The 20,613-nt window shown below is 38.6% G+C and overlaps 1 protein-coding gene across 1 annotated transcript in view; it reads left to right on the forward strand.

The window, feature by feature from the left end:
• Positions 1-20,613, forward strand: part of asz1 (ankyrin repeat, SAM and basic leucine zipper domain containing 1) — a 32,550-nt gene that overhangs the window by 1,962 nt on the left and 9,975 nt on the right. Inside the window, exons 4-11 of the mRNA XM_033968315.2 lie at positions 534-656; positions 5,133-5,244; positions 14,992-15,103; positions 15,679-15,813; positions 16,393-16,469; positions 17,847-17,919; positions 18,217-18,273; positions 18,845-18,957. Of these exons, the coding sequence (XP_033824206.1) occupies positions 534-656; positions 5,133-5,244; positions 14,992-15,103; positions 15,679-15,813; positions 16,393-16,469; positions 17,847-17,919; positions 18,217-18,273; positions 18,845-18,957 (802 nt within the window). The remainder of the gene's footprint in view (positions 1-533; positions 657-5,132; positions 5,245-14,991; positions 15,104-15,678; positions 15,814-16,392; positions 16,470-17,846; positions 17,920-18,216; positions 18,274-18,844; positions 18,958-20,613) is intronic.

Raw genomic sequence — 20,613 nt, forward strand, 5'->3', positions numbered from 1 at the left:
CAGGTATGTTTTTGATGAGGGAACATGCTCAAAAACGAGACGGAGGGGGAGAGAAAGACAAAGAGGGAGCGGGAATAGAGGTAGAGAAAAGAAAAAGTGAGTGAGAGAGAGACGGGCGAGAGGAGGAGAGGGAGACAGAGAGTAGAGGGTGCCAGGAAAAAAGGAAGAGAGAAAGGAAGCGGAGAGAGAAACAAAACTGGGGAAATAGAGTAAGGGAAGAAAGAGAAAGAAAAAAGGGAGAGAGATCACAACATATCAGAGGTAGAGGGAGAGTGACAAATAAGAGACAGGTTGGAGGAACACCTGTGAATTTAGCAGATGTCTCCTTTAAACTTACGGGAGTTGGAGTTTCCCACAGGTTTATACTGAGACGTTGGTGGCGCAAGTGATCCATATTTGAATAACTTTGTAATACATAAATAAATGTAGTTCCTTCTATATGCTTACAATACTACAAGAATAAATGAATAATAAAGAATAATTGGTTCTATTTTTAGTAGTAACGTTCAATAGTGATTGTGTATTGTTTTCAGGCCTGGATGTGGACAGCAGACTGGACTATGGCTGGACTCCTCTCATTTACGCTGTCAATGGTGGAAACATTGAACTCACCAAGATGCTGCTGGACCGGGGAGCCAGCGTCAACTTCAGCAAAGGTCAGAGCACCAAGACACTCTCCAAGATTTATGGGGAATAATTAAGATGCCAGTAAAGTTAGGAATAACTTTAGTCCAGAGCAAAAAGTTTAAAATGAACTTAAGTTGAAATTCAGGTTTACATGTTTTTAAAAACAGGTGCAGTGCTATTCTAATAAGGCTGTACTACATTTTCACGTGTGTCTCTCCCTCTGTCTTTTTCTGTCTCTTTTTCTCTGCTCATTTCTCTCTCTGTCCTCCCCGTGCGCTCTCTCTTACCGTCCCCCCTTGTGCATTCTCTCTCTCTCCTCCTCTCTTACTCTCTTCTCTTTCTCTCTCCTCTCTCTCTCTCTCCCCCCCTTGGGCTCCCTCTCTCTCCTCTCTTTCTCTCGCTTTCTCTCTGCCTCTCCTCTTTCTTTTCTTTCCCTCTCTCCCTTCTCTCCCTCTCTTCTCTTTCTCTCTGTCTCCTCTTTGCCCTCTCTCTCCTCCTCTCTCTCTCCCTCTCTTCTCTCTGTCCCTACCCTCTCCCTCTTTGCCATCTCTCCCTCTTCTTCCCTCCCTATCTCTCTCGCTTCCTTCTCTCTCTCTCGCTCTCTCTCTCTCTCTCTCCTTCTCTTCCTCCGTGTCCTCTCTGCCTGTCTCTGCCCTCTGTGTTTACACTGAGCTGGGGGCAGTAAACCGCTCGGCTGCGTTTGCGTCTGTTCAGGTCTGGAGTAAATAAACTTCTCTGTGACAAACCAGTTATCAATCTCTTCACAGGGAACAATCTGGGCTTCCTCCGTTTAGACGTGACCAGGATCATAGCTCCTCTCTTCTGCAAATCATAAAGAATGAATGAATGGGCAGAACAAATGCATTATAAAAAATTACTTTTGTTGTCTTATTTTGATCTTTTGGATTCCTCTTTATTCATAACATTAGAAAGAATATTTAGAAAGATTAGAGAAATACATGGACAAGTTTATTGCAAATTGAAACATATGAGAAAACTGGACATTATTACATTATTGCAAACTGGACATTAGTCCATCAGTAATCTGTCAGTCATTCAGGTTTGATCCATAGCAAAAGAAAAAAATCTATTCTGTCAAATGGAATTTTTCTTTAGCTTTTTATCAGTTACTGGAGATATGAGATGTTGGTGGATTTTCATAGATATCTATATTGGTCCAGTAGTGAACATTTTGCCAAAATCTGCCACTAGTATTTTTTCTGTGCTGCTCCAGCCCATGTGTTATTCCCTGTTTGTCCTCAGTGCATCAGATGTGTCTTTTTAAACAGACCCATGAGTGAAAATATGTGTTACATGTTGTGTTGTTGTCTGCAGATCTAAACTTGTCGGATAGGTCCCCATCTTTTGTGTGGATTACAATATCACTGGATGACTGTTGCCCTGATTGTTGTCTGTTATAAAAGAAATCATGAGCATATATGAGAGGATTTTAATTGAACATCTTGCCTCAAATGTTCTACTGTAGCATGTTTGGACTGATGTGGGTGTATTTTTCTTGTGGTGTTTTGCTTCTTGGCCAGCTCATAATTGTTAACTGAGAATCTTCTCAACTGACCTACCTGGTAAAATATTGAATAAATATATCTAGGCTTCTTTAAGACTAATTAACAAGACAATGAGATTGACAAATATGGGATATATAGGGATAAACAAATAGGCATATATTGTGGCCCAGAGGGACAGATTACCCCCTGGTACACTCTGGCCTAGGACAGGTTACCTCCGGGTACACTTGTTTGGCCGAGGACAGGTTATCCCGGGTATAGTCTGGGCAGGGGTTAACCTGGCCTGTTAAGCCTGGGATCAATAAAGTATAAACAAAAGGCCCCATACTGTTTGTGAAAAAAAAAAAAAAAATCCTCAACACCAATTATATATTTAGATATTTTTTCAGTGGGTGTCAGTAGCTACAGTTAGTAGAGCATTTGTCCACCGATTTGAAGGTTGGCAGTTTGAATCCCACTAAATGTAAAAATATTGCATGTTGAAAGTAGTTCTGAAATGGCCTTACAAAGTTCTTATTTTGTGAGGTCCCCATGAGCAGTGAGCAGTAGGAGCCCTGTTTCTGTCAAATGAAGTTTAATAAACACATTAATTTATCAAAGACTGGCCCCATTCAAACATGTGCATTTGATTCTTTTATTTTAATATGATCCACACTTCAGCTCAGAGTCTGGCGTCAAAGGAAAATCAAAATCACCTGAAAGAACCAAACAAGGCAAACGTGCATTTATAAACCAATAGTTCAGATATTTGGAGGAGAAAATTTATTGCAACTACGTTTCATTTTAAAGAACAAATGTGATGCATTATCTGTTTTGTTATTGTCCTTTAATCATGCTCTTGAGTACCTTTTGCTTTATTATTTCATGTGTTAGAACTTAAAATAATATCTTCTGGCAGTAGACTAGAGGTGCGCTCCAATAATAGGAACTGGGGTTGGGACGCCATCTGACGAAAGGTAGAAGTATTATTCAGTTAAAAAGCCGCAGGTAGGTTTTGCGACTTTTTACGACATGCTAACTCAAACACGCAGTTACAATGAACGCTTGTTGGCAGCAGAAATGCTTAGATTTGGACTTTGAATTTTCCAGGATTATTATGTGACAGGCGAAAATCCGAAGTCACTTGATTGTGTGTCTTAGAGGGAGCTGACTTACTAAACAAGGATTTATCAAACGGTATGCATTGTGATGGGTTCAGGTTTGAGTAATCTTGAACTGTTCTTCATTTTAGGCTTGAATGCTCTGAAAATTTCTGTTTTTCCCTACCCCCTATCTTCGCCCACTACGCTGTACTTAATTAGTTATGTAAACGTGATTAAGTACTTGAAGCAGACTGGGTTTAGGCCATGTTAAGTCCTAGTTTATGTATCCATGGGTCCAGAATGATGAAAATTAGTTGCAAGAGAGATTAACAATTTATAACAAAATATTATATATTTTAAATGAGAAAAAGTTTTCAAAATGATGAAGAAGCTGAACCCCATGAATTAGTTGGTTTAGTCTTCAGAGAACCAAACCAGGTCTAATCCAGGTCCAAATGAAGACCACGTAATGAGGTAATCCTGGTAAAGACTTGATTTAGTCCATGTTTAGACCTAAAGTATGTTTTTAGTATGTTTTTTAACTTTCTATTTCCATGGAATCTTGCAGATGACATACCACTTCCAAAAAGTTGTGTAGTGTTACTTTGAAGGGCCCATATTATGCTGTTTTCTGGTTTTCTATGTTATTATGTTGTTTCCTCTTCATAAACATAACTAGAGTTGCTTTGTTTCATTCTCACATGTTTAACACACAAATCCTGCATAGTTAGGCTGAGTTCTTCTCTCCGTTCTGTTCCACCTTGTGATGTCATGTGGTAATACAGGAAGTGCTCCACTGTGTGTTTTTAAACTCCACACACCTTCACTAGAATCATTTGGATAATTTCAGACCTGGAATTGCCAATCCTTACTGAACTAAAGGTAAAAGGAGCTGTTAACTTAAACTCCTGCTTCATAACATCACAAGGTGGAACAGAGAATTTTGAGCTTTGGAGAAGTTACAGACTGATAATAAAGTGTTACTCAAACATTATAACATATCTTAAAGAGTCAATTTAGCATAATATGGGACCTTTTACGACTGTTTTTTGCACCTAGATTAGATTTACTTTAGACCAGACTTCACTTAAATGCTCCTTGTTCAGATTTGTTTTGCAGTAAACTTGACAGTAAAGCAAACATGTTCACTGACAGGCAGGGGTCAACTCCCTCGGTCACAATGGTAACAGTTGAATTATGTAAGGAACGTCCACCTCTGTGTCTCAGACACTTCTGACCCCTGTGGCCTCTGAGTGAACCGTCAGGTCAGAGGACGGTGTCTTAAGCTGCAGGCAGCTGGACTCAAAACCAACATAAAAGGTCTGATTTGAGCCATGGATTTACAAAATGTACTATGATAACATAATCTGGATTAGCACAGACCTCTTATCTCAAATCCAACTGAATGTGTTAATATTCTATATTAAAAATAACCTTTTTCCAGCTTCAGTCACTGGGTGCCATATTCAATATCATATCAAATCGTTACACATGGCTCATCTTTGATTGGTTTGTTGGTGCTCAAGATGGCAACCTCAACAAACATCGTATACCAACATGCAAACATTATGCCACTTCTTCCTGGAATTTAATACTAGCTGGACAGGATATCTTGGTGTTTTATTGTTCTTTTCCTATGTGTCATGTTATCTGTACATATTTGTTTTGTTATTTTGTTGACTTTTATGTGTAGCACTTTGAGCAGCTGAAGTTGTTTTTAAATGTGCTATAGAAAAAAAACTTCAAGTTAAATTCATTTGTATAATGTTTATAATAGATATAATGTATTTTGCGATGCATGATTATATTAATATTTGTTTGTGTAAGAAATACTGTTATTATTTTGCTGAGTTTTTTCAGACAGAGCTGTGTTCACTAAACTGTCCCTTTCCCTCAGATCACTGGACGGTGCTAATGGCCTGCTGCACAGCCTCTGTCCCAGAGGAGAAAATCTGCAGCTGTATGGAGCTTCTGCTGTCCAAGAACGCAGACCCCAACATGATGGACAGGTACGTGGCTAGTGCTAGATAGTCAGATCCAGAGGGACAGAAGTGATCACATAGCTCTGGTTGCCACAGCAACATGTTAACTTCCATTGCCTTGAACACGCCTAAAAAGTTTTTTTTTGTTTTTTAAGGTCACTTCTGCTAACATCTCAACTAGCCGAAAAAGATTTTCCAAATGGAAACCAGCTATATCTTACCCTAACCCTAATCTTAACCTTAACCCTTTCCCTAACTAAAAATGTCACTGTTCTTAATCTTTATCACATCGAATGACCAGTTGCAGCAGACTGGACCCAACACACTAGCATTAAGCCACATCACATCTGTATGAGTTTCTGTAACCTTTTAAAGGCAATAGAAAAATACTAAGCGTTAGGGATTGGACAAGATCTCTTGGAATGAAATTGCCACAAGATTGTGCACACAGGAGGAAAATTATCTTGAAAGATTTTATTCCATGTATTTACATTTGATTTGGACAAAAAGGGGTAAGTACTGGTGACTTCTTGAGAAGCTTTACTTCTAAAAAGCAGTTTTTGTAACACCCAAAATCACAACAACATTTGTCTCGAAGGGCGTTCATGTTTTGGTTGATGGGGGAAACCGGAGTACCCGAAGGAAACCCATTCAGACACGGGGAGAAACATGCAAAACTCCACACAGAAAGGCCTGGGCGACCCGGGGATCGAACCAAACCCTCTTGCTGTGAGGCATGAGTGTTGCCACTCAGCCACCGTGCTGCCTACACACAAAAACAAACAGGATAATCAAACGACAGGAAAATCAGATAAAACAAGAAAAATTGGCCAGGAGGGAGGGGGGCCGAGGAGGGCCAGGCGAGGAGGAAGACCAGGCGAGGAGAAGGAGAGCCGGGCGATGAGGATGAGAGCCAGGCGAGGAGGAGAGGGAGGCGGGTGGAGGAGGGCCAGGCAAGGAGGAGAGGGAGGCGGGTTGAGGAGGGCCAGGTGAGGAGGAGAGGGAGGCGGGTGGAGGAGGGCCAGGCGGGGAGGAGGTGAGGGTCCAGTTGTCATCGGGGCATCTGAAAGAGTTACACTCCATAGGGGGAGTGGGACAGGGGACAACATGTGAATAGCATTGCTGATGAGAAAATGGGAGGAAGCAGAAGATAGTGCTCAGGTTGCCATACTTCCCCCAGCTAGTTATCTCCTACTTCAGCCTGTCTTATCCCGGGTTTTAATGTCCCTAACTCCCTCACTAAGTAACCTGGTCATATGCTATACTGAAGAGGAAGGTTTTAAGCCTGGTCTTAAATACAGAGACTGTGGGGGCCTGTTTAACATCAGCAGGGAGTTGATTCCATAGCACAGGAGCTTGGTAACTGAATGCTCTCCCTCCCACTGTACTTTTGGACACTCTAGGAACCACTAATAGTCCTGCATTCTGAGAGCGGAGTGCTCTGTTTGGCTGGTACGGGACAATAGCATCTTGCAGATAGGATGGGGCCATACCGTTTAGGGTTTTGTATGTCAGGAGGAGGACTTTGAATTTGATTCTAAACTCGACAGGAAGCCAGTGCAGATATTTTAGTACAGGACTGATGTGGTCTCTTCTTTTAGTTCCTGTTAGGACTCTGGCCGCTGCATTTTGGACCAACTGGAGGCTCCTTATAGTACTTTTGGGGCAGGCGGCGAGCAGAGAATTACAGTAATTAAGTCTGGAAGTAACAAATGCATGGATGAGTTTTTCAGCATCGTTTTAGGTAAAATATTTCAAATTTTAGTTATATTTCGCAGGTGAAAGTATGCGGTTTTACAAGCTAGGTTTATATGGGCTGTGAATGAGCGATTTTGATCAAATAGGACTCCAAGATTTTTTACAGTAGGGCTAGAAGCTATACTCACATTGTCGAGTGAGATTATCTGGTCCGACAGACAATCTCTTTGACCTTTGGGACCAACGACAATGACCTCTGTTTTTTCAGGATTTAAGAGCAGGTAATTCAAGGTCATCCAGGTTTTGATGTCCTTCACACAGGCACTGAGTTTATCTATTTGATCAATCTGATTTGGTTTTATTGATAAGTACAGCTGAGTGTCATCAGCATAGCAGTGAAAATTAATGCCATGTTTTCTGATAATGTTCCCCAATGGCAACATATACAGAGTAAATAGGATTGGACCAAGCACACATCCTTGTGGAACACCACAGGCTACTTTAGAACAGGGAGAGGTGCTCTGGTTTATACTAACAAACTGGTACCTATCTGATAGATAGGATTTAAACCATTTGAGGGCAGTCCCTCTGATTCCAATGTCACATTCTAACCTCTGCAGTAGAATGTTGTGATCAATGGTGTCAAACGCTGCACTGAGGTCCAGTAGGACCAGGACTGAAGCCAGCCCGTTATCAGCAGCTAGTAGTAAGTCATTTGTTACTTTAAGCAGTGCAATCTCTGTGCTGTGGTGAGCTCTGAATCCAGATTGAAATTTTTCAAATATATTATTGTCCTGCAGGTGGCGGCAGAGCTGTTTCACCACCACTCGTTCTAGAATTTTTGAGAGGAAGGGAAGATTAGAGATAAGTCTATAGTTGGCTAGTTCATCAGGATTTAGGTTCGTTTTTTCAAAAGGGGTTTAATCACAGCATTCTTAAAGGACTGAGGAGCGTAGCCATTTTCTAACGACATATTTATTATGTTATGGATGGAATCTATTATTAGGGGGAGGGCTTCTTTGAGGAGTCTGATTGGCATAGGGTCGAGCATACAGGCTGATGGTTTGGACGACATGATGGCTGAGGTAATCTCCACCTCATCAACAGGAGTAAATTTATCTAATATTAGAGGATCTATGTGGGATATTGGTATTACAGACTGGATTTGCTCAGAGCTGATTTTAGGAGTAGCTTTGTTGATTTTGTCTCTAATGGTTGTAATTTTGTAATCGAAGAAGTGAAGAAAGTCATCACAACTAATGTTCGAGGGGATAAGAGACTCATTAGCAGTGTGGAAGTTTGTCAGCCTGGCTACAGTGCTGAACAGAAATCTGGGGTTATTTTTGTTTACTTCTATTAGATTTGAATAGTATCTGGTTCGGGCTTTCCGCAGAGCGGCCTTATAAGTGAGCAGGCAGAGCTTCCATGCCTTCAGAAACTGCTCAGAGCGCGACCGCCGCCAAAGCTTCTCTGTGCGTCTTACATGTGGTTTGAGTGTCCTGAGCTGTAACGTGAACCATGGAGCCGGAGGTCTTGGTTTAATGCTTTTCTGTTTTAGCGGAGCTACAACATTGAGAGCAGATTTTAAGGTGAGCATTGTTTTGTCAACCAATTGATCAGTGACAACTGGATTAAAATTATTCTCATTGACACATGACATATCTTTTAGTAATGGCTCAATAATTTCTTTAAACTCTGTAACCGATTTATCTGATAATGTTCTTTTCATTATAGTTTTTTTCTGCGGGACTGGATAGTCTTTTAGTATAAATTGAAAAGTAATTAAGAAATGGTCAGAGTATAGGGTTTGGAGGAAGGACAATTAGATCATTAATCTCAATACCATAGGTTAGAATGAGATCTAGAGTGTGATTGTGACAGTGAGTCGGCTTATTCACACTCTGGGTGTAACCGATCCCATCCAGGAGTGCGCCAAAAACATTACTGAGGCAATCACTGCCGTTATCAACATGTATGTTGAAATCTCCAACTATAACAATCCTTTCCCAATTCAAAACTAAACTTGAAATAAAATCAGAAAACTCTGTCAGGAACTCGGCATATGGACCAGGAGGTCGATAAATTATTATACATATTACAGCTTTTTGGTTTTTCCAATTGGGGCACATAATGGAGAGGTAAATGATGCCAAAATCTCATCTCATTCTTGTTGACCTAGTCTCATATCTCATCTTGTCTTCTGAAAATTGTGTCTTGTCCCAACCCTTCAAAGTCTACATGAATCATGATCAAAGTTGTGATCTGGCTCTATGAAAATCATTACATTTTTTTTTTTGTCCTATTGGTCTCATTTGGCTGTAGTTCTTCTCTCCGTCTGTAGTTAGCCTGACCCTGAGCTGTCATCACTCTCCGTTCTGTTGCTTTCTCTGACAGTTTCCTCTCCTTGTCTCACGCCTCTGTAGTAAACCTCACTGTTCTCCTCTGGACACCGGAGCTTACATTCCTGGTGCCTTCACGCGACGGTCCAACCGTAGTAAATATCTGTAAATATGTGGGATTCCTGCGGCGCTTTCAAAGGCAGCTCGGATTTACTCAGAAATGTGACTGTTTACTCCCCACAGTTTACTGGTATGAGACGCTGCCACTCAGAGCATCAACATCGCACCCAACTCTCAGACAAAGCCACATGCACGCAGGCCTGTCGCTATAACAAATTTTCAAGTGTGATACATTGCAGCAGAAAAGATCCCGATAAACTAAAATGTTGAACTTACCTTAAACTAACAGGTGACGTGCCACCTCCAGAAAGTTACATACTTTTTGAAGGTGGCACGTCACCTACATGATTCCATGGAAATAGACAGTTAAAACAACACTTTGAACATTCTCCATAGAGGTAGATATGTTTTGATGTTATAATGTGGAATATTATATCCAAACGTATTTTCATATAAACAAGCAAGAGGAAGTCCTCCTTCCGGCCAAATAAGAGTAGAGTAGTTTTTGGAGATGCAAACTCACTCTGTGTAAAGACACATGCTTTTCAGTTTTTCAGTGAAATAAAAATATCGATCATGAGAAAACATGCATTTACTTGAGTCTATTTTTACTGGTTTTATACTGCTTCTTTAAGCAGGATAACCCCGTCCATCTACAAAAAATAAAAATTGTCTTTACATCTGTCACCAGAACAAATTTTGAAATGCGATATCTTGCTGAAGAAAATATAGTGGACCATAAATGATAATATTGGAATATATATATATATATTTTTTTTTTATTTTTTTATTTTTTTTTTTTTTTAACACTGACACAAGAATCCTAATACAGGGTTATCCTCCAAAAACCCTATTCTAACTGTACCATAGTATTTATAAACTCTTCTCTTTATATGTGCACGTTTTGGACCCATAGCTGCAGCCCATCACCTCACAGAAACGGAAGGGTCCTGGGGGGCAGTGCACTTTGTTCATAAACCAACTATTTGAGTCAATTTTGAGAGGATTTTGGGGGAATGCAGTGGAAATGTCAGTCATGGTCAGGTCTCATCAGTCTGTTTGAAGCTATTTCAGTGTGAGAGGAGAACCAGCCTGATGTAGGGGCTCGTCTCACAGCAGCAAAGTAATTGGTCAGATTCCCAGACACTTAAAATGACTGGTTATTTTCTATGTGCCCCTTGTGTTTGGGTGGCTCATGACTGACTCTCCATCGTACCTCATCTTCACCTGTTCTGTTCACGTTACCTCTTAAATCAAGATGGATATGACATGGCTCATTTTTGTGTTGTCATGGTACAAAAATTTCAAACTCTATTTTGATACTAAGGAATAGAGTTGATATTCAGTGCTGATTCCAATACCAGGATGATAATTTAAAAAACACTCTTTATTTAGACAATAGAATGTGATTTTCAGCATTAAATAATAGTACTGTAGGTGTCAGACTTGAACTGAAAACAAAATAGTCCACGAGTGTATACTAGTCTGTGTCTTATACTTGTTCTGATAAAGCTCAAGATTATGCTAAAGTTATTCAGGAAAGGTTCATGTCTGTCTTGTGAATGGGACTTTTTAGGAACAATACCTGCTCAAATGAGTATCTAGTTTTGATAATATTTTTATTATTGATTTTAGTATCTTTAGTTTTGATACTTTTAACAACCCTCTTTGCTCATAAACATGCACCTCTTTTCTCTGCCACATAGGGCTTGTAGAGTCCGAGGAGTTCAGGAAAAGCATGCATACAAAGTCAGTAAAAGTGCAATAAAAAGATGAACAATTTATTAAAAATAAAAATCAATACATAACCAAGCCCAACTCAAAATTGTCTCTAAAGAAGTCCAGTTAACCCTGCCCTTCCTCTTGCCCCCCTCAGTTTCACTCCTGGTTTCACCCCCTGGTCTCTCCCTGTGTCTCTCAGTGAAGTGTTGAGTAAATAAATGAGTGTTTGGGCTCTGCTTCCGTCCAGTGTGACGTCTCTGCTCTGATTGTGCCCACATGTCTAACACACTGATGCAGAAGATTATACAGATGTTTGATACAGATGTGTTGTCGTGGAGACCCGAGGTAAACATCTTTGTCCGAGCTCCATGGGGGGTCTGTGGCTCTCATCTGTGGAGAACATACAGGTCTGGATTCCACTGTAGAACACAGATGTGTAATTCGCCAACATAGGGCTTTTTAAAATTTCAATATAGTTTTTTTTATTTAAAAATCTATAAAATACAGTATTGTGGGTAATTTTACATGTGTCTAATACTTAAAGCAGTTCCAGAACTAAATGACCCATTTATTTTTCTCATAGACTTTTTGAAAAAAAATTAAAAGTTCGAAAGCTTGCTTGGGGATAATCAACTACCTGGTAACTAATGACGACAAGACCTAGAACTTTATTTAAAATCTTTTTCTGAAACTTTAAAATGCAAGATTCTGTGAAATGTTTTAATAACTTTGCGGTTTATCAACTGAGTTTTTGGACTTAAAACCACTGCAGTTGATATTGATATCTAATTAGCCCCCATGATGCCTTTGAACTCTTAAAATATGAATTTTTTCGAAAAGACTATGGGGAAAATAAATGGAAAATTTACTTCCTGAAGTTGAGCAGGCTGTCACTATTGAGCTCCATTGTATCCAAAGGAACAACATTTCCATGTTCCATGGAAACAAGCATCCTCCAGGCCAAATAACAGTCAGGTTTGTGGAGATGCAAGCCCACTCACAGTAAAAACACGCTTTCTACACATTTCAGTGCAATAAAACATCTAGGAAAAAAAAGTAGTTTTTTTTTGGGGGGGGGGCCAAAAATGTACGCAGTGGGGCTTTAAACCCCAACCAATACATTTAAAGACATGTTTCAATACATTTCTGTTGGACTATTGTCATCTTAATATTGTCATTAGGATACTTCAGAAATAACAAGGTATACATTATTGTCAAGTATGACCCATCTAGGTGCAAGACTAATTGAAACTTCTCATCTTATGTAGTGTGTCTGTTTTTTGTTTGTAGAGAACAGTATATAATACCTGCAGCCTTTGTGATTTGCTCATTGCCACCATTTAAATGCATTTTCAATTCATGTGTTGCTGTAGCTATATTTGAAATTAGCCCTTGTCAGTTTTATTTTGGAAACATCTTGGTGTCTTAATGTTTGTGGGGTTTTGTATAGTTACAATTTTACTACACATCAGTACTTTTACCATACCGTATCTGAGCTTGTGTAGCTATGACGATGACACACCTTGATGGCTATTTGTCTTGTCTTTGTGTTACGGCATAATACATCTATATAGCTTAAAAGTTCCAAGAACACATATTACTTTTATTGACTTCCTTAACCTGTCAGCCACTTTTACTGCAGTTACATATGATTATTGACAGTGTTTTTCCCTGGAACTTCCTTAAACCGGGTTAATAATCTCGACGTTCCCAGCGCTATCCCTGTCTGATAGATTTACACTTTCTCTGCGTCACAGATAAGGCCTAGAGCTGAGTTAGTTATAAACCTGCTCACATTTAAACAAACACAAAACTTGGGACTAAAACATACCACTGTTGAAGTTTATGTACAGTCCCATAACCTCTATATGAAGGTGTTTGGACTGGAATGGGTCATATAGTAAAAATGTTTTTTTTTTTTTTTTTTTCTTTTATATCGATTGATTAGAACATTAAAATGGCATTGAATATGATTTAGAGCTAAACAGGACAGAGGCTGGCCGTCCATTTTATTTATTGATCTTATTGCAGCTTTTGACAGAGTGGACCATGATATAGTCCTTGATCACCTCGAGAACTGGGTTGGTATCAAGGGTACAGTACTCCTGTTACTTCACTCTTACATTTTAAACAGCTTGTTTTATGTGACTTTTAACAATACGCACTCTGCACTTTCCAACCCTAAGCGCAGTATCCCCCAAGACTCAGTTTTAGGTCCCCTTATATTTTGTATCTACATTGACCTCACAATCTATACAGTCCCTCAATGTGTCATATCACTTTTAAGCTAATGGCATGCAAATTTACATGCCGATCAGCATCGTAGCTGCTGCCCGTACGCCCGACTTAGGGATGTACAGTGCTCACTGTTGCAGAATTACCTCTGCTTTAATAACAAAAAAAACTTCTGATCTGACACCCAGAATTTGGGAATTAGGGGTTTGGCTTTTAATATTAAGCCTAGGCAAGAAGTCTTGGTGTCTTGTTTGATTCCGAATCTATACTTTAGAAGTCAGATAAATTGTGTGGTTAAGCTTATTTCTACAATTAAATAGTTTTTAGCTGCATCAGATCTCTAAAATGTTTATGCTTTATTATTGTAATGCACTGTATTTCAGTATTAACCAAAATTCCATCTCCAGAATTCAGCAGCTCATCTTCTCGCTGGTTCTCACAGATTTGAGCACATTATTCCTATTCAAAAGTCCTTGCACAAGCTGCATATACAATTTCGAATTGTTTTTTAAATTGTGTTACTTGCTTTTAAAGGTCCTAATGAAGTGGTGCCAAAATCTTTGTTTGACCTCCATAACCCATATGTTTCCTCCAGAACCTTTTCCTCTGGGGGAGGAGCCCTGCTGGTTGTCCCCAGGACTCAGCGGATCTCTCCCTCCCTCTGGAACATTCTCCCCCTGGACATTAGACAGATTAAATGTTTGTGTACGAAGAAGCAAAACTTTGCCATAGCAATGCCATTATTTATCAGAAAAATTCTGAAATCTCCTCTAAACCACTTGCTTTTACTGACAGAATCTCTCCATTAAAAAAGACCCAAGCCTGACAATAACTGAATCTTGTTGTTGATTAAAATTCGATAACCTGCACAGTCCACGGTTATGTTCAAATTTTAATTAATCAGATTTGTGGTTGATAAGGAAAAGACTACTTAGAGGGTTTTTTTTCCCTTTATTTTTACTTAGTTCACTTTGGCTATGACACTTTTTAATTTTCCATATAATTTAATGGCATGGCAGTCCAGTGGAGATGTTTGATTTAGTGCTTCCACCTTGTGGTTTCTGGCAAAACTACCTGAAAATGAAGGCACCTCATACAATGTGGTCTTAATGTGACTATGGCATACGAAATCATTCTTGGAAAACCAAGCCAGTTGTAGAATACCTTGAATATTTTGTGTCTTAAAGATGTCAAGAGTTTGACTGCAATATCAGTGTTTTTTGCCATTGTTGTCAACATGTTGTTTATTTAAGTATTATAATGTATAACATACATTGTATACCAGTAGTACCCACATTTGTTAAGGTATTATTATTAGCAATACTCTGTCCTAAAGCATTGCTTCAAACATATTTTATTAATTAATTAGCTTTAGAGATTAAAGATTAATCGCAGAATTAATTGAATGAATGGAATTAGCAAATCGCCAAGGCTGCAATTTTTTAAGTACCATAATTTCCTCAGGAAACATCAAAATTTCCTGTCTTATTCTGCATAGAAATAGCTTACCCCTATAGTGAAGATATTTACAGAACCTGTTCTGATATGTGATTCTTATATTAGTCAGTTCATATCTGCCAGTTCTTCTGGGCGAAGAATTGTTTAGCCCTAGTTTTCTTTCATTAATTCCCTTGTACCAACTCATAATATTGTTCTTTAGGTCCCATATGTCATGCCTGATGTTGGCCTCTAGAGATGGCTATTCTAAAGTCATCAACCTGTTAGTGTCCCATGGAGCCAGCGTCAATTCCCAGGACCTGAATGGATACACTGTGAGAAACCAGGGGGACTAAACCAGGGGGACTAAACCAGGGGGACTAAACCAGGGGGACTAAACCAGGGGGACTAAACCAGGGGGACTAAACCAGGGGGACTACGCCAGGGGGGACTACGCCAGGGGGGACTACGCCAGGGGGGACTACGCCAGGGGGACTACGCCAGGGGGACTACGCCAGGGGGACTACGCTAGGGGAACTAAGCCAGGAAAACTTAAACAGGAGGACTAAGCCAGGGACAAAACCAGAGACTAAATGGGACTGAACCAGGACTGAACCAGGAGGACTGAACCAGGGGACTAAACAAAGAGTAAAGTAGGGCTAAACCCGGGGACTAAACCCGGGGACTAAACCCGGGGACTAAACCCGGGGACTAAACCCGGGGACTAAACCCGGGGACTAAACCCGGGGACTAAACAAAGAGTAAACCAGGGGACTAAACCAGGGGACTAAACCAGGGGACTAAGCAAAGAGTAAAGCAGGGCTAAACCAGGGGACTAAGTTAGGGAACTGAACCAGGAGGACTAAACCAGGAGTATTAAATATGCATGAATTGTGTTGTTTTCATACAGGCCCTGTGTTATGCAGTGCAGTACGGCCGAGAAGAGTCTGTGCTCAAACTGCTGCAACTTGGAGCTGATAAAAACCTCAAGACCAAGCTCGGAATATCCGCATCAGATTTGGCAATGCAGTTTAAACATTCACAGGTCCATTATTACAATCACTGAATTACAATAAATCTTTGCCTATAACTGACATACCATATTACACTTCTATAGGGTATTAATTGCCAACACACTACATATTTACATCACCAGGGTTGTGAAGTTGTAGTATATTGTTCTGTATCATGTTTTTGTGTGTGTGTGTGTGTGTATGTATGTATGTATGTATGTATGTATGTATGTATGTATGTATGTATATATATATATATATATATATATATATATATATATATATATATATATATATATATATATATATATATATATATATATATATATATATATATATATATATATATATATATATATATATATATAATCTTACAGGTAACCATAAGTAGGGTTCGAATAGGACTCGGGAGATTGCCAAACATGCATGGATGACATCTAAAACCTTTTCAGGCATGTTTTTGATGAGGGAACAGTGTTATAACATGGCAGTATGCTCCAAAAAGCACATTTCGCATAACACTTCTACCCTCTTTTAACATGCACAGATTCACACACTTTTGTACTTAAAGTTCTAATTCCAGCTCTTCTTTAATCTTTTGTCTCTTTCAGATTACTAGGATCCTGGAATCTACTTGGAACCAAAACCCCTGTGCTAATCCATACTTCTCAGAGGAATCTCGAGACTGGTGAAATTACTTTTTATAGATATTTTTTTTAATTTTGCCAAAAAACGTAATCAATTTCCCAAAAATGCAAATAATAATACTAATCATAATTTCAATAAACGCATGATATAGTTTAATGCCATACAGTGGAGCATTACAAATTTTTATGGATACATGGAGCCTATGTATCCTCCACTAGAAAAGTTAAAATTTTGCATAGCTTCAAATCCTCTGTTTTAATATTATTTTGTAGATGTTCCACCTCATGAACTGTACTCTTTGTTGTATATTGCCCCCTGCTGGTGTGTGAGTGAACAGCCCCTTTAGCAGGTGGAGTCTGAGACATAAACAATAACAAACTCCAGCTCTGTGTTTATCAGTTCAGACAGTCAAGAGAAATCACCACAGAAACACTTGGGTGAAAAAAACTCATTCAAAGCATTCATCACTAACTTTATTTAAAAAAACATTCATCATTGACACTTTTACGTCAAAGCGTTTGATCTTCCAGCCATTCTCAGGGTTAAGGGTTAAAATCCAGGGAAAGAGGAAGCAGAAGTGATATAATTCATTATTATTGGACAGAATAAAGTAGGTGCACAAGTACAAGAAGTCAATCATGTATTACAAAAGAACAAACTGCTCAGAAAGACACTTGGTACTAACATGGTCATATTTTTATTTATCAGAAATCATGTCAAAAGCCTAGACAAAAGATCTTGCACATTATTTTTGTTGATAGTATGAAATATCAGCTGGTATGATTCAATTGAAAATGGAAATGAGAAGAAATTGGTTATTAAAATTTGATTGTATGATAATTTCAGATGGAGGCAGGGGTTTTATAACTCTATGGGAGATTTGCTGTTTTTGAAAGAAGTCTCCAAACTTATGATCCACAAATGTTGAATTTCTCATTATTTGTTTGGGATTGGCTCCACAAACTTGTCATATTAATCTTATGACTCTTATCTTATTATAAAGTTCTTTCAACCGACGACTATCACATCTTTGGGATTGAATAATGGCACAACTTTCAGAAGATATTGTGAAAAAATTATTTCACATTTGTTTATTTAAACTGACCAGAACATGTTGAACTTTGTGCCAGTTTTTGTTTCATGTTGATAAACCCAGTAATTACAGAGATATTAACTATAAACCAGGCCAACACAACAGCAGACAGTTAAATGGCAAACTCCACCTGAGGATTCTGACCTGTCTCGATGAACGATGAAATGTTTGGACTGTAGCCATAGTGAGTTCAAAACTAAATATTACATCTTTTAAACCATCCTCAAAATATAACAGGAATCTGAAATCCATGAATACCGGTGTCATTACGTGAATACAGAATGTTTTTTTGCAGTGTATTATTAAGCTCTGTGTCTTTTTCAGCGCAAGCAAACTGGATGATCTGGAGCTTCTGTTTCATGGTTTCGGCCTGGGCTACCTCGCTGACGTCATCATTGTGAGTCTTAGCTCATGTTAGCTTCAGTTAGCACCTCCATGCTAAGATAAGTATCTAATACAGTAACACAGTGGGACTTCACACATCTGCTGTATGGTTTACATTCTTCAACAGTGTCTCATAGTGTCTCTGTATCTGCCACTGACCTCCATCAAACTATGGTCAGACTATGGTTTGAATATCAGTGATGCTCAAGTGAAGTCACATCATTTATATTGGTAGACAAATGTTTATATCTGGCTCATCTGCTTTGTCATCTCATTTTTTAAACATTCATTCTGTGGCTTTATTTTGAAGGACCATGACATCAGCTGGAGTCAACTGCTCACCATGGACAAGACTGATCTCCACAAGGTACAAACTCATTTATCAAGAGTTAGAATCAATCCGTTATCGGATGCAAGTCAAGAGTAAAACTGCTTCAGTGACAGGCAATACGGTAGTTTAGTGGTTATATAAAACATAGCTGACAATAAAGTACATTAACCTTTAAGAAAAAAAGGAAAAACACAGGTCTAGACTTCACTGAAACTTAGTAAACATTTTTAGTTTTTTACTATACATCATGCCTAGTTTTTGGGCAGCAGATATGATAAATATAGAGGAAATTTCAAAACTGTTGCCTAGCAACCTTAGGACCAAAACTTGCCTAAACTGCACAATAGTTATGATTAGACTAATACAAAATAAATGACTTTTTTTTTTTAATGAAAGTTTAGTCTTCCAGAAAAATGTCTTTCTTGTGCATATATTGTCCCTGCATTAAAAATATATATATATATATATATATATATATATATATATATATATATATATATATATATATATTTACCTTTGCTATCCCACCAAACCAAGTCATAATTGGAAAAACATGAAATCCTGTTATATGCACTTTTATCTTGCTAACTTTTGTGTTGTGTCTCAGATTGGGATAACAGAACCGAAGGACCAACAGAAGGTTTTGACTGCAGTGCAGCAGATGGAGCTGGACCGAGTGGATCTGGAGAACATCAGTGAACTGGAAGCAGCCAACGCTGGGTCAGTGTGCGCTGTGTTACATGTATGAAGTGTGAAATGTGTAGTTTTGCTAGAATTATATAGAATATATAAGAAAAACACATTTAAATCACTCTACAAAAGACATACATACATACATAATGATAAAATCAATCCTTGATCTGATCTCTGTGACGATCTCCTATGATGCCTATATCAGAAGTGCGCATTAGCATGCTAAGCGTTGTTAGCTTTACCATCACAACAAACTTCACTTTGGTCTCTGAGATTTTGAAAAGTGCTTATAAACTCATGACAGTGAGTAATTAGGATGATCTGAATGCATAAGGTAGGTGAAGAATAACCTTGGACCACTGCAAATTGTTTAAAATGAACTAGTTCTGTATTTCACATTTTTAAGGCAGTAAAAATTAGTTACAGTACCTTTAAACAATATAAATCTTAATCTTTACACTATGACACTAAAGATAACACATTGCCTGTTAGAGGAATCCTGCATTACCACACTGGGTAACTGTATATAATGGACTCTGACTGGACTCCAGCTGATCTGTCAGCTGGAGTCTGCCAGGTTTAAATCGTCGCCTCCTCCTCGTTTGTCTTTATGGCAGTGTTTCAGATATGAACATGTGTAATCTCAGCTCTCTGACACAAACAGTAACAGAGATATGAGTCAGACTGGACCCTCCTCTGCTACGAGACAATGTATACAGGGCCCTCCAACAGTATGAGAAACACAGACTGGGAAATATATGGGAAATTAGGTTTGTTTGCCAGGACTGAATACTTACAAATACGTTAAATTTAAATAGAGCTGCAACGATTAATTGACTAGTCATACTCATAGTCAAGACAGTTATATTTTTTAATAATTGTAATCATTATCTAGACTAGAAACTCTATAAGACCTTTTTATAACAGGGGACAGTGGTATTGGATCAAAATGTCCAAAAATTATAAACAATTTCTGATTCCCATTATTTATTAATTATTAATGCCCTAAAAAAAAATCAGTTTAACTGAATCAGAAAATATTTCAAGCTATAGCGCCCATTTTGCTGACTAAATGTGTAGTTTTAATCAAAATAATATTTAGAGTTTCAAAATGTATTTATTTTTTCAGATCCAATACACAGTTGGTGCTGTTATAGTGTCAGAAGAAATGGGCTACTACGTTACTGATACAGGAGTAAAAATAAAGTAAATGTAATAAAATGACCAGGGGCGAGAGATTTATCAAAGAACTTGTCAAATTATGCAGTTATCTTTACCAAAGTTTTGCTTCGACTCCAAAGGCTAAATGAAGACATCAAAGAGGTAACACAAATGTTTCTGCAGTCTGGCTGTCAATAGGAGCCGCTTACATTTACAGCTGCTCATTCAGGAAAACAGTGTTTTATTTGATTGTGATTTGGTTTGGATACTTGCCAGAAAAATGTGTGGAAAAAACTCATAACAACAGTAAAGTTGGGTCCGGCAGCTTTAAATTGAATTTTGTCGAATGCGGTATATGTAAAATTGCTCTTAAAAGTCCGTGTTGTTGGCTGATCTCCAGTGCAGGCCACAGTGGAAGTCGTTTGTCAGTCTGTGTCTCTTATGCATCTGTGCTAATGCTCCACGCCGTAATGAGTTAAACTCCATTTGGGTCAAAACTGTGAGATTTGTGATGTGAGAGCG

The sequence above is a fragment of the Periophthalmus magnuspinnatus genome, chromosome 6 (genome assembly GCF_009829125.3).
Source record: "Periophthalmus magnuspinnatus isolate fPerMag1 chromosome 6, fPerMag1.2.pri, whole genome shotgun sequence".
Classification (NCBI taxonomy): Eukaryota; Metazoa; Chordata; class Actinopteri; order Gobiiformes; family Gobiidae; genus Periophthalmus; species Periophthalmus magnuspinnatus.